Genomic DNA, 15,004 nt, shown 5'->3' on the forward strand with positions numbered 1-15,004 from the left:
GAGGAGACCGAGAGACAGAGAGAGAGAGGGACATGGTTAACATAGGGGCTAGTTAATGGGTTAGGGATGGGTTACAGTGTCCCAGCTCTCTGCATACCGTGGCTTCTCTAGAGAGAGAGAGAGAGAGAGAGAGAGGCAGAGAGAGAGAGAGAGAGAGAGAGAGAGGCAGAGAGAGCGCGAGAGAGAGAGAGAGGCAGAGAGAGAGAGAGAGGCAGAGAGAGAGAGGCAGAGAGAGAGAGAGAGGCAGAGAGAGGCAGAGAGAGAGAGAGAGGCAGAGAGAGAGAGAGAGAGAGAGAAGAGGGGGGAGAGAGAAAGAGAGAGAGAGAGAGAGAGAGGCGGGAGAGAGGCAGAGAGAGAGAGAGAGAGAGGGGGGAGAGAGAAAGAGAGAGAGAGAGAGAGAGAGAGGCAGAGAGAGAGAGAGGCAGAGAGAGGCAGAGAGAGGCAGAGAGGCAGAGAGAGGCAGAGAGGCAGAGCGAGAGAGAGAGAGAGAGAGGCAGAGAGAGAGAGAGGCAGAGAGAGGCAGAGAGAGAGAGGGGCAGAGAGAGAGAGAGGCAGAGAGAGAGAGAGGCAGAGAGAGAGAGGCAGAGAGAGAGAGAGGCAGAGAGAGAGAGAGAGAGAGAGAGGCAGAGAGAGAGAGAGGGAGAGAGAGAGAGAGGCAGAGAGGATGCTGGGTATTGGGTTCTAGGTGAATGGGTTAGTGATGTGAAAACTGGATGTTTTAGTATCAAGCTGCAAACAGTAAACCTTTTTCTAAACAGTTTAGTGTCTCTTTTCACTGTCTTTTTACTGTAGTTTTATTTCTTTACCTACCTATTGTTCACCTAATACCTTTTTCTAAACAGTTTAGTGTCTCTTTTCACTGTCTTTTTACTGTTGTTTTTATTTCTTTACCTACCTATTGTTCACATAATACCTTTTTTTGCACTATTGGTTAGAGCCTGTAAGTAAGCATTTCACGGTAAGGTCTACACCTGTTGTATTCGGCGCACGTGACGAATAAACTTTGATTTGATTTGATCTTCTGGACTAGAGGCTGAGTAGACGGTATAGTGTAGGCTGAGATGGTAGTGAAACAAACCCCATTGATAGAGTGTGTACGGTAAAATGTGTAAAATATGGATAGTGGCTATTAATCAAGGTCGTGAAGCAGTCCATCGTTCACGTCGTCGCAATCGTGTGAAAAGATAGGAAGTGCAAAACACTTGTGAATCAAGTCAATACGAGATCAAACGTAAAGGAAGTGAATCCAGAAAGATGGTTTGTGTATAACGAGGTTCCTTTGATTTATGCTGTCGATGTGTTCATCATACACACACAAGGCAAACCCGCTGCTCCTCCTAGCCGGTGAATGTTTACAGATTTGGTAAATGCTTGCTTTACTACTGGTGGAAAATGGCTTTTTTAAATTAGCACAACACTGAAACACAGTCAGCATACGTAATCAACATACACGCGATAGTAATTAAAAACAATCATGTATAAACACAAGTCGCACCGTCGTGTAAAGAAAACGGCTGATTGAACACACCCTGGGTTATTGGTAATGCAGTAGCAGAATTGTCACTGTCCATAGGGGCGCAGGTAAGTGGTTGAGCGTTGACTAGTAACCGAAAGGTGCATTAAGACGAATCCCTGAGCTGACGAGGTACAAATCTGTCGTTCTGTCCCCTGAACAAGGCAGTTAACTGTTCCTAGGCTGTCATTGAAAATAAGAATTTGTTCTTACTGACTTGCCCTAGTTAAATAAAGGTTAAATAAAAAAAATAGAGGGGTGTGGTTTAGGGGTCAGAGTCTCTCTGCAGTATGATGAGTTTCTGTAGCAATCTTTCTCAATTGTCCCCCCAAAAATGTGTCCTCTCCTTCATTGCACTGATGTGAAAGACCTGACCAGCTTTCTCCATATCATAAGGGATGGGTGAAGAGCACTGGTACTTCCACACCATCAAGGATCAATGACAGGGGTTTGTCTGACTCACTGTCTGTTGAAGTGGACAGACAGTCCACTGTGACCCCTTCCCTGTGTGTGTGTTTATCAAATCTAAGTTGATTTGTTACGTGCGCCGAATACAGTGAAATGCTTACTTACCAACAGTACAATTTTAAATCAAATCAAATCAAATGTATTTATATAGCCCTTCTTACATCAGCTGATATCATTAAAGTAAAAAAAAGGTATTAGGTGAACAATATATAAGTAAGGAAATAAAAAACAACAGAAAAAGACAGTGAAAATAACAGTAGAGAGGCTATATACAGTAGAGAGGCTATATACAGTAGAGAGGTTATATACAGTAGAGAGGCTATATACAGTAGAGAGGCTATATACAGTAGAGGTTATATACAGTAGAGAGGCTATATACAGTAAGAGCTATAAGAGAGGGCTATATACAGTAGAGAGGCTATATACAGTAGAGGAGCTATATACAGGAGAGAGGCTATATACAGTAGAGGTTATATACAGTAGAGAGGCTATATACAGTAGAGAGGCTATATACAGTAGAGGTTATATACAGTAGAGAGGCTATATACAGTAGAGAGGCTATATACAGTAGAGGTTATATACAGTAGAGAGGCTATATACAGTAGAGAGGTTATATACAGGAGAGGGTATATACAGTAGAGAGGCTATATACAGTAGAGAGGCTATATACAGTAGAGAGGTATATACATAGAGAGGCTATATACAGTAGAGAGGCTATATACAGTGAGGTTATATACAGTAGAGAGGCTATATACAGTAGAGAGGCTATATACAGTAGAGGTTATATACAGTAGAGAGGCTATATACAGTAGAGAGGCTATATACAGTAGAGGTTATATACAGTAGAGAGGCTATATACAGTAGAGAGGCTATATACAGTAGAGAGGCTATATACAGTGTGAGGCTTATACATAGAGAGGCTATATACAGTAGAGAGGCTATATACAGAGAGAGGCTATATACAGTAGAGAGGCTATATACAGTAGCGAGGCTATATACAGTAAATGGCTATATACAGTAGAGAGGCTATATACAGTAGCGAGGCTATATACAGTAGAGAGGCTATATACAGTAGCGAGGCTATATACAGTAGAGAGGCTAATACAGTAGAGAGGCTATATACAGTAGAGAGGTATATACAGTAGAGAGGCTATATACAGTAGCGAGGCTATATACAGTAGAGAGGCTATATACAGTAGAGAGGCTATATACAGTAGCGAGGCTATATACAGTAGAGAGCTATATTACAGTAGGAGGCTATATACAGTAGAGAGGCTATATACAGTAGGAGGCTATATACAGTAGAGAGGCTATATACAGTAGAGAGGCTATATACAGTAGAGAGGCTATATACAGTAGCGAGGCTATATACAGTAGAGAGGCTATATACAGTAGAGAGGCTATATACGTAGCGAGGCATATACAGAGAGAGGCATATACAGTAGGAGGCTATAGTAGAGTATCATAGAGAGGCTATATACAGTAGAGAGGTTATATACAGTAGAGAGGCTATATACAGTAGCGAGGCTATTACAGTAGAGAGGCTATATACAGTAGAGAGGCTATATACAGTAGCGAGGCTATATACAGTAGAGAGGCTATATACAGTAGAGAGGCTATATACAGTAGAGAGGCTATATCAGTAGAGAGGCTTATACAGTAGAGAGGCTATATACGTAGGAGGTATATCAGTAAGAGGCTATATACAGTAGAGAGGCTATTACAGTAGAGAGGCTATTACAGTAGAGAGGCTATATACAGTAGAGAGGCTATATACAGTAGAGAGGCTATATACAGTAGAGAGGCTATATAATACAGTATAGTAGGAGGCTATATACAGTAGAGAGTATACAGTAAGAGGCTATATACAGTAGAGAGGCTATATACAGTAGAGAGGCTATATACAGTAGAGAGGCTATTACAGTGAGAGCTATATACAGTAGTGAGGCTATATACAGTAGAGAGGCTATATACAGTAGAGAGGCTATATACAGTAGAGAGGCTATATACAGTAGTGAGGCTATATACAGTAGGAGAGCTATATACAGTAGAGAGGCTATATACAGTAGAGAGGCTATATACAGTAGCGAGGTATATACAGTAAGAGGCTATATACAGTACGAGTATATAAGTAGAGAGGCTATATACAGTAGAGAGGCTATATACAGTAGGAGGCTATATACAGTAGAGAGGATATACAGTAGCTGAGGCTATAACAGTAGAGAGGCTATATACAGTAGAGAGGCTATATACAGTAGAGGCTAGATCATAGAGAGGCTATATACAGTAGAGAGGCTATATACAGTAGTGAGGTATATACAGTAGTGAGGCTAGATTACATAGCGAGGCTATATACAGTAGAGAGGCTATATACAGTAGAGAGGCTATATACAGTAGAGAGGTATATACAGTAGAGAGGCTATATACAGTAGTGAGGCTATATAAACAGTAGCGAGGCTATATACAGTAGCGAGGCTATTACAGTAGAGAGGCTATATACAGGAGAGAGGCTATATACAGTAGAGAGGCTATATACAGTAGAGAGGATATTACAGTAGTGAGGCTATATACAGTAGAGAGGCTATACAGTAGAGAGGCTATATACAGTAGAGAGGCTATATACAGTAGTGAGGCTATATACAGTAGAGAGGCTATATACAGTAGCGAGGCTATATACAGTAGCGAGGCTATATACAGTAGCGAGGCTATATACAGTAGCGAGGCTATAACAGTAGTGAGGCTATATACAGTAGAGAGGCTATATACAGTAGAGAGGCTATATACAGTAGAGAGGCTATATACAGTAGCGAGGCTATATACAGTAGCGAGACTATAAAGTAGAGCTATAAGTAGAGAGGCTCTATACAGTAGAGAGGCTTATACAGTAGCGAGACTATATACAGTAGCGAGTATATACAGTAGAGAGGCTATACAGTAAGAGGCTATATACAGTAGAGAGGCTATATACAGTAGAGAGGCTATATACAGTAGAGAGGCTATATACAGTAGAGAGGCTATATACAGTAGAGAGGCTATATACAGTAGAGAGGCTATATACAGTAGAGAGGCTATATACAGTAGAGGCTACATACAGACACCGGTTAGTCGGGCTAATTTATGTCTGTGTGTGTGTGTGTGTCTGTGTGTGTGTGTGTGTGTACGCAGTAGCTTGACTCACTGTCTGTGGCATCGGAGTAGAAGGACAGAGCTGTGTCCAGAGACAAACAGTCCACTGTGACCTCTCCCCCCTGGACACGGTACCAGTTGTGTCTCAGAGGAGACGTCCCGGCAAACTTGTCATGGAAACCAGTCCTGGAGCTGTCGTTCATACCGATCAGAACATCATCCATAGCCCACTGGGCTGAGTGTTTCCCTGCGGAGAGACAGAGACTGGTTTCTAGATGTCATACTCTGTATGACGCTTGACCCTTAACCCTTGTCACCCTATTGACCTTTCCAGCACATTTCCAGATAAAAAAAATGGTGGATGCATAACAAGGCCAGCTCAGTTTGGTTTGGCTCAGCTCGGGCCAGTTGTGTGAAAGGTATAAGAGTAGTTCTATTTCCTGTATACTGTGGGCTGTAAGAGTAGTTCTATTTCCTGTATACTGTGGGCTGTAAGAGTAGTTCTATTTCCTGTATACTGTGGGCGGTAAGAGTAGTTCTATTTCCTGTATACTGTGGGCTGTAAAAGTAGTTCTATTTCCTGTATACTGTGGGCTGTAAAAGTAGTTCTATTTCCTGTATACTGTGGGCTGTAAAAGTAGTTCTATTTCCTGTATACTGTGGGATGTAAGAGTAGTTCTATTCCTTATACTGTGGGATGTAAGAGTAGTTCTATTTCCTGTATACTGTGGGCTGTAAAAGTAGTTCTATTTCCTGTATACTGTGGGCTGTAAAAGTAGTTCTATTTCCTGTATACTGTGGGCTGTAAGAGTAATTATATTTCCTGTATACTGTGGGCGGTAAGAGTAGTTCTATTTCCTGTATACTGTGGGCTGTAAGAGTAGTTCTATTTCCTGTATACTGTGGGCTGTAAGAGTAGTTCTATTTCCTGTATACTGTGGGCGGTAAGAGTAGTTCTATTTCCTGTATACTGTGGGCTGTAAAAGTAGTTCTATTTCCTGTATACTGTGGGCTGTAAGAGTAGTTCTATTTCCTGTATACTGTGGGCTGTAAGAGTAGTTCTATTTCCTGTATACTGTGGGCTGTAAGAGTAGTTCTATTTCTGATACGGGGCTGTAAAAGTAGTTTATTTCCTGTATACTGTGGGCTGTAAGAGTAGTTCTATTTCCTGTATACTGTGGGCTGTAAAAGTAGTTCTATTTCCTGTATACTGTGGGCGGTAAGAGTAATTATATTTCCTGTATACTGTGGGCGGTAAGAGTAGTTCTATTTCCTGTATACTGTGGGCTGTAAGAGTAGTTCTATTTCCTGTATACTGTGGGCTGTAAGAGTAGTTCTATTTCCTGTATACTGTGGGCTGTAAAAGTAGTTCTATTTCCTGTATACTGTGGGCTGTAAGAGTAGTTCTATTTCCTGTATACTGTGGGCTGTAAGAGTAGTTCTATTTCCTGTATACTGTGGGCTGTAAGAGTAGTTCTATTTCCTGTATACTGTGGGCTGTAAAAGTAGTTCTATTTCCTGTATATTGTGGGCTGTAAGAGTAGTTCTATTTCCTGTATACTGTGGGCTGTAAGAGTAGTTCTATTTCCTGTATACTGTGGGTGTCACGGATCCCTCTGGACCTTCATGGTGCACACCTGTCCCCTGTTCCCACTGATTGTATTTGTATATATGTGTCCGTTGTTCACACCTGTCCCCTGTTCCCACTGATTGTATTTGTATATATGTGTCTGTTGTTCACACCTGTCCCCTGTTCCCACTGATTGTATTTGTATATATGTGTCTGTTGTTCACACCTGTCCCCTGTTCCCACTGATTGTATTTGTATATATGTGTCCGTTGTTCACACCTGTCCCCTGTTCCCACTGATTGTATTTGTATATATGTGTCTGTTGTTCACACCTGTCCCCTGTTCCCACTGATTGTATTTGTATATATGTGTCCGTTGTTCACACCTGTCCTCTGTTCCCACTGATTGTATTTGTATATATGTGCTGTTTGTTCACACCTGTCCCTGTTCCCACTGATTGATTTGTATATATGTGTCTGTTGTTCACACCTGTCCCCTGTCCCACTGATTGTATTGTATATATGTGTCCGTTGTTCACACCTGTCCTCTGTTCCCACTGATTGTATTTGTATATATGTGTCCGTTGTTCACCATGGTGCTGTCCATTATTGTTACAATGTCCGTTGGTGCGTGTGAGGACCTGTGCTGTGAGTTTTGAGCTTCCGTGCCCTTGTGGATTGCGCAGATGATTACGGGTCTCGTCCCGTGTGTTAATGATTGAGCGCGTGTGTTATTTATTCGAGGTACTCCTCGCTCTTTTGTTTGGCTTTCAACCCTGTGTTTTTGTTACGTGTTTGTTTGGTCTTCGTCCCCGCGCCTTTACACGGCACGCCGTAATTTGGGCTAAATAAAAAAAACTGTTACGCATTCCTTCGCCTGTCTCCTGAACCATTCATACCAACGTGACAGTGGGCTGTAAGAGTAGTTCTCTGTCCTGTATACTGTGGGCTGTAAGAGGCAGGTCTGACTCCTCACCTTGCTGTGGGCTATAAGAGGCAGGTCTGACTCCTCACCTTGCTGTGGGCTGTAAGAGGCAGGTCTGACTCCTCACCTTGCTGTGGGCTGTAAGAGACAGGTCTGACTCCTCACCTTGCTGTGGGCTGTAAGAGGCAGGTCTGACTCCTCACCTTGCTGTGGGCTATAATAGACAGGTCTGACTCCTCACCTTGCTGTGGGCTGTAAGAGGCAGGTCTGACTCCTCACCTTGCTGTGGGCTGTAAGAGGCAGGTCTGACTCCTCACCTTGCTGTGGGCTATAATAGACAGGTCTGACTCCTCACCTTGCTGTGGGCTATAAGAGGCAGGTCTGACTCCTCACCTTGCTGTGGGCTGTAAAAGGCAGGTCTGACTCCTCACCTTGCTGTGGGCTATAAGAGGCAGGTCTGACTCCTCACCTTGCTGTGGGATATAAGAGGCAGGTCTGACTCCTCACCTTGCTGTGGGATGTAAGAGGCAGGTCTGACTCCTCACCTTGCTGTGGGCTGTAAGAGGCAGGTCTGACTCCTCACCTTGCTGTGGGCTGTAAGAGGCAGGTCTGACTCCTCACCTTGCTGTGGGCTGTAAGAGGCAGGTCTGACTCCTCACCTTGCTGTGGGCTGTAAGAGGCAGGTCTGACTCCTCACCTTGCTGTGGGCTATAAGAGGCAGGTCTGACTCCTCACCTTGTTGTGGGCTATAAGAGGCAGGTCTGACTCCTCACCTTGTTGTGGGCTGTAAGAGGCAGGTCTGACTCCTCACCTTGCTGTGGGCTATAAGAGGCAGGTCTGACTCCTCACCTTGCTGTGGGCTGTAAGAGGCAGGTCTGACTCCTCACCTTGCTGTGGGCTATAAGAGGCAGGTCTGACTCCTCACCTTGCTGTGGGCTATAAGAGGCAGGTCTGACTCCTCACCTTGCTGTGGGATATAAGAGGCAGGTCTGACTCCTCACCTTGCTGTGGGATATAAGAGGCAGGTCTGACTCCTCACCTTGCTGTGGGATATAAGAGGCAGGTCTGACTCCTCACCTTGCTGTGGGATATAAGAGGCAGGTCTGACTCCTCACCTTGCTGTGGTATAAGGCAGGTCTGACTCCTCACCTTGCTGTGGGCTGTAAGAGGCCGGTCTGACTCCTCACCTTGCTGTGGGCTGTAAGAGGCAGGTCTGACTCCTCACCTGCTGTGGGCTGTAAGAGGCAGGTCTGACTCACCTTGCTGTGGGCTGTAAGAGGCAGGTCTGACTCCTCACCTTGCTGTGGGCTGTAAGAGGCAGGTCTGACTCCTCACCTTGCTGTGGGATATAAGAGGCAGGTCTGACTCCTCACCTTGCTGGGGCTGTAAGAGGCAGGTCTGACTCCTCACCTTGCTGTGGGCTATAAGAGGCAGGTCGGACTCCTCACCTTGCTGTGGGCTATAAGAGGCAGGTCTGACTCCTCACCTTGCTGTGGTCTGTAAGAGGCAGGTCTGACTCCTCACCTTGCTGTGGGCTTAAAGGCAGGTCTGACTCCTCACCTTGCTGTGGGCTATAAGAGGCAGGTCTGACTCCTCACCTTGCTGTGGGCTGTAAGAGGCAGGTCGCTCCTCCACCTTGCTGTGGGCACTATAAGGGCAGGTCGACTCCTCACCTTGCTGTGGGCTGTAAAGGCAGGTCTGACGTCCTCACACTGCTGTGGGCGTAAGGCAGGTCTGACTCCTCACCTTGCTGTGGGCTGTAAGAGGCAGGTCTGACTCCTCACCTTGCTGTGGCTGTAAGAGGCAGGTCTGACTCCTCACCTGCTGTGGGCTGTAAGAGGCAGGTCTGACTCCTCACCTTGCTGTGGGCTGTAAGAGGCAGGTCTGACTCTCACCTTGCTGTGGGCTTATAGGCAGGTCTGACTCCTCACCTTGTTGGGGCTGTAAGAGGCAGGTCTGACTCCTCACCTTGCTGTGGGGCTGATAAGAGGCAGGTCTGACTCTCACATTGCTGTGGGCTAAGAGGCAGGTCTGACTCCTCACCTGCTGTGGGCTATAAGAGCAGGTCTGACTCCTCACCTGTGCTGTGGGCTATAAGAGGCAGGTCTGACTCCTCACCTTGCTGTGCTGATATAAGAGGAGTCTGACTCTCACCTTGCTGTGGGTATAAGAGGCAGGTCTGATCCTCACCTTGCTGTGGATATAAGAGGCAGGTCTGACTCCTCACCTTGCTGTGGGCTATAAGAGGCAGGTCTGACTCCTCACCTTGCTGTGGGCTATAAGAGGCAGGTCTGACTCCTCACCTTGCTGTGGGCTGTAAGAGGCAGGTCTGACTCCTCACCTTGCTGTGGGCTGTAAAAGGCAGGTCTGACTCCTCACCTTGCTGTGGGCTGTAAGAGGCAGGTCTGACTCCTCACCTTGCTGTGGGCGTAAGAGCAGGTTGAACTCCTCACTTGCTGTGGGCTGTAAGAGGCAGGTCTGACTCTCACCTTGCTGTGGGATAAGAGCAGGTCTGACTCCTCACCTTGCTGGGGCTGTAAGAGGAGGCTGACTCTCACCTGCTGTGGGCTAAAGAGGCAGGTCTGACTCCTCACCTTGTGTGGTGCATAAGAGGCAGGTTGACCTCTCACCTTGCGTGGTCGTAAGAGCAGGTCTGACTCCTCACCTGTGCTGTGGGCTATAAGAGGCAGGTCTGACTCCTCACCTTGCTTGGGGCTATAAGAGGCAGGTCTGACCCTCACCTTGCTGTGGCTGTAAGAGGCAGGTTGACTCCTCACTTGCTGTGGGCTTAAGAGGCACGGTCTGACTCCTCACCTTGCTGTGGGCTGTGAAAATCAGGTAGGACTCCTCACCTTGCTGTGGGCTGTAAAGGCAGGTCTGACTCCTCACCTGCTGTGGGCTGTAAGAGGCAGGTCTGACTCTATCACCTTGCTGTGGGCTGTAAGAGGCAGTCTGATCCTCACCTTGCTGTGGGCTGTAAGGCAGGTCTGACTCCTCACCTTGCTGTGGGCTTAAGAGGCAGGTCTGACTCCTCACCTTGTTGTGGCTGTAAGAGGCAGGTCTGACTCCTCACCTTGTTGTGGCTGTAAGAGGCAGGTTCTGACTCCTCACCTTGCTGTGGGCTTAAGAGGCAGGTCTGACTCCTCACCTTGCTGTGGCTATAAGAGGCAGGTCTGACTCCTCACCTTGCTGTTGGTATAAGGGCAGGTCTGACTCTCACCTTGCTGTGGGTATAAGAGGCAGGCTGAATCCTCACCTTGCTGTGGGATATAAGAGGCAGGTCTGATCCCTACTTGCTGTGGGATATAAGAGGCAGTCTGACTCTCACCTTGCTGTGGGTATAAGAGGCAGGCACCGTGTGGGCTATAAGAGCATCCTCACCTTGCTGTGGGCTGTAAGAGGCAGGTCTGACTCCTCACCTTGCTGTGGGCTGTAAGAGGCAGGTCTGACTCCTACATTGCTGTGGGCTGTAAGGGCAGGTTTGACTCCTCACCTTGCTGTGGGCTGTAAGAGGCAGGTCTGACTCCTCACCTTGCTGTGGGCTGTAAGAGGCAGGTCTGACTCCTCACCTTGCTGTGGGATATAAGAGGCAGGTCTGACTCCTCACCTTGCTGGGGCTGCCACCAGCGGAACACCGTGTAGGGGGTCTTGGCGGCTGGAGGCAGTTCAATGGTCACCACTTGGGGTTCCAGGAAGGAGCCAAAGTCCAGCTCTCTCAGGAACTGCCACTGCACTCCGTTGTTGGTTGAGAACTGGACTACCACTCCTGGAGGACCAGACGAGAAAGAGAAGAGAGGGGAGGAGGGGGGAGGAGGAGGAGGAGGAGAGGGGGAGAGGAGGAGAGGGGGGAGGGAGGGAGGAGAGGAGGGGAGAGAGAGGAGAGGAGGAAGAGGGGAGGGGGAGAGGAGGAGGAGAGGAGGAGGAGGAGAGCAGGGGGGAGGAGGAGGAGGGGAGGAGGAGGAGAGCAGGGGGAGGAGGAGGAGGAGAGAGGGGGAGGAGGAGGAGGAAGAGGGGAGCGAGAGGAGGAAGAGGAGCGAGGGGGAGAGGAGGAGAGGGTGGGAGGCAGAAAGGAGGAGAGAGGAGGAGGAGGACGAGAGGAGAGGCAGGGGGGAGGAGGAGGAGGAGAGCCAGGGGGGAGGAGGAGGAGGAGGAGGAGAGCAGGGGGGAGGAGGAGGAGGAGAGGGGAGGGAGAGGAGGAGAGGGGGAAGAGAGGAGGAGGAGGGGAGGGAGGAGGGGAGGAGGAGAAAGGAGGTCAGAAATAAAGGATTCAATACAATACAATACAACAATCCCGTCCTTTTAAATCCATGAAGGGATGAGAATAAGTAACAAAGCCCTCACGTTCTCATTGGTAAAGAGGAGTGCATTATGGATAGTATAGTACGTCATGTTGTCCTCCTCACAGACATCTGGGAGATGCCTAAAGGTCTGACTCAACAGACAAAGATCAGACATCTTTGTGGTTCACAATACGCTGACACAGATTTTAAAAAACACCATCAATGTTTGGATTCTAACTTTAAAAAGGATCTTCTGAAACACAAGGCTTCAATAGTTGATCAACTGGACAGGAGATACAGATCTGATACAAAGCCTCAGACCTGGAGCTACTGTATATTCCCCACTGCAGTGTCAGTCAACCACCACACGGTGGAAGCAGAGAGACTCATTGAGGTCGGCTATGAGTTTAAAGAGAGAGAGAGAGCTTAAATGGGACATCGTCAGTAGCGATGGTGATGGTGAGTCACCTTCGTTGCGGGAGCGAGGTCTAGTACAGGTGGGTCCAACGTTCTTCCCTCCGATTCGGATGTAGAACTGGACCAGCCTACATGGACAGACGGACGGGACGGACAGAGGGTTTTAGTTCACTGGAAACAGGAACCCGGGATCTACAGTTCCATGTTTTACAGGCTTTTGTTACAGTCCAGCACTCATTGTCTAAACTGACCAGGATTTTAGTTGAAGTGTTCAAGGAAGAAAAGGAGGAAAAGTCTTGACGCAACGCTGCAGCCTCCGTAGTGTAAAGCTGACCCCCCAGGAGGACGTGTGTACTGACCGTGTGTTGGTAGTATCCAGGGTGACCGTCAGTGCCTGTCTTTTCCCAGAGCTGCTGAAGTACAGCGCTTTGCCCTCGCTGATGGTACCGCAGCCGCCTCCAATCTGACCCCCACTCAGGCTCTGCCACAGCGGAGCCACACGCTTGTTCAAGCCCTACTGCCAGCTCCTGGAAGCTGTCCCTCAGTCTCCCACACAGGATCCAGTTACAGTCCTCCTCCTGGAAGCTGTCCCTCAGTCTCCCACACAGGGTCCATTTACAGTCTTCCTCCTGGAAGCTGTCCCTCAGTCTCCCACACAGGATCCAGTTACAGTCCTCCTCCTGGAAGCTGTCCCTCAGTCTCCCACACAGGGTCCATTTACAGTCCTCCTCCTGGAAGCTGTCCCTCAGTCTCCCACACAGGATCCATTTACAGTCCTCCTCCTGGAAGCTGTCCCTCAGTCTCCCACACAGGATCCATTTACAGTCCTCCTCCTGGAAGCTGTCCCTCAGTCTCCCACACAGGATCCATTTACAGTCTTCCTCCTGGAAGCTGTCCCTCAGTCTCCCACACAGGATCCATTTACAGTCCTCCTCCTGGAAGCTGTCCCTCAGTCTCCCACACAGGATCCATTTACAGTCTTCCTCCTGGAAGCTGTCCCTCAGTCTCCCACACAGGATCCATTTACAGTCTTCCTCCTGGAAGCTGTCCCTCAGTCTCCCACACAGGATCCATTTACAGTCCTCCTCCTGGAAGCTGTCCCTCAGTCTCCCACACAGGATCCATTTACAGTCTTCCTCCTGGAAGCTGTCCCTCAGTCTCCCACACAGGGTCCATTTACAGTCCTCCTCCTGGAAGCTGTCCCTCAGTCTCCCACACAGGATCCATTTACAGTCTTCCTCCTGGAAGCTGTCCCTCAGTCTCCCACACAGGATCCAGTTACAGTCCTCCTCCTGGAAGCTGTCCCTCAGTCTCCCACACAGGATCCATTTACAGTCTTCCTCCTGGAAGCTGTCCCTCAGTCTCCCACACAGGATCCATTTACAGTCCTCCTCCTGGAAGCTGTCCCTCAGTCTCCCACACAGGGTCCATTTACAGTCCTCCTCCTGGAAGCTGTCCCTCAGTCTCCCACACAGGGTCCATTTACAGTCCTCCTCCTGGAAGCTGTCCCTCAGTCTCCCACACAGGATCCATTTACAGTCCTCCTCCTGGAAGCTGTCCCTCAGTCTCCCACACAGGATCCAGTTACAGTCCTCCTCCTGGAAGCTGTCCCTCAGTCTCCCACACAGGATCCAGTTACAGTCCTCCTCCTGGTTTTGTTTGTTTTTGTTTACACACACCCTCACTGATTGGTTCCTCCATGCCGACCTGTCATCCTGTCCCCGCCCCCTCCCTCTCCCCTGCAGGACCTCAATCTCTCGTATGAGCAGCCGGGAGAAGATCTGCCTCCACGAGAGAGAGAAGCACCCTCCCCCCGCTCTGACCAGCAGCCCTGCTGAGGATGAGGATGAGGAGGGGGTACAGACACAGGGACAGGCCAAGGCCTCCAGCAGCTCCAGTTCAGAAGAAGAGGAGGACGAGTCTGAGAGCGATGCAGAATCAGGTGAGAGAGAAAATTCCTTGGTGTCAAGTCCTTTTCAGTCTAGTCCATTCATGAAGTAAAATTTGAGTTTACTGAATTGAAATGGACCTAAACCCTGTCATGACTCATGCCTGAAAGACTGCAACCCAATGTGGACTTGTTCTATTGTAGAGAATCATGTGGACTTGTTCTATTGTAGAGAATCATGTGGACTTGTTCTATTGTAGAGAATCATGTGGACTTGTTCTATTGTAGAGAATCATGTGGACTTGTTCTATTGTAGAGAATCATGTAGACTTGTTCTATTGTAGAGAATCATGTAGACTTGTTCTATTGTAGAGAATCATGTAGACTTGTTCTATTGTAGAGAATCATGTGGACTTGTTCTTTTGTAGAGAATCATGTGGACTTGTTCTATTGTAGAGAATCATGTAGACTTGTTCTATTGTAGAGAATCATGTAGACTTGTTCTATTGTAGAGAATCATGTGGACTTGTTCTATTGTAGAGAATCATGTGGACTTGTTCTATTGTAGAGAATCATGTAGACTTGTTCTATTGTAGAGAATCATGTGGACTTGTTCTATTGTAGAGAATCATGTGGACTTGTTCTATTGTAGAGAATCATGTAGACTTGTTCTATTGTAGAGAATCATGTAGACTTGTTCTATTGTAGAGAATCATGTAGACTTGTTCTATTGTAGAGAATCATGTAGACTTGTTCTATTGTAGAGAATCATGTGGACTTGTTCTATTGTAGAGAATCATGTAGACTTGTTCTATTGT

General features: G+C 47.5%; 1 protein-coding gene across 1 annotated transcript in view; it reads right to left on the bottom strand.

Moving 5' to 3' along the window:
* Window positions 1–14,012, bottom strand: part of LOC120065978 (reelin-like) — a 64,502-nt gene extending 50,490 nt beyond the window's left edge. The window contains exons 1-6 of the mRNA XM_039017018.1: window positions 13,984–14,012; window positions 12,852–13,915; window positions 12,658–12,805; window positions 12,350–12,426; window positions 11,209–11,367; window positions 5,160–5,354 (exon numbers count right to left, since the gene is read on the bottom strand). Coding sequence (XP_038872946.1) covers window positions 5,160–5,354; window positions 11,209–11,367; window positions 12,350–12,426; window positions 12,658–12,805; window positions 12,852–13,915; window positions 13,984–14,012 — 1,672 coding nt within the window. The remainder of the gene's footprint in view (window positions 1–5,159; window positions 5,355–11,208; window positions 11,368–12,349; window positions 12,427–12,657; window positions 12,806–12,851; window positions 13,916–13,983) is intronic.
* Window positions 14,013–15,004: the final 992 nt, after the last annotated feature.

Source organism: Salvelinus namaycush, chromosome 21, assembly GCF_016432855.1.
Source record: "Salvelinus namaycush isolate Seneca chromosome 21, SaNama_1.0, whole genome shotgun sequence".
NCBI classification, from domain to species: Eukaryota; Metazoa; Chordata; class Actinopteri; order Salmoniformes; family Salmonidae; genus Salvelinus; species Salvelinus namaycush.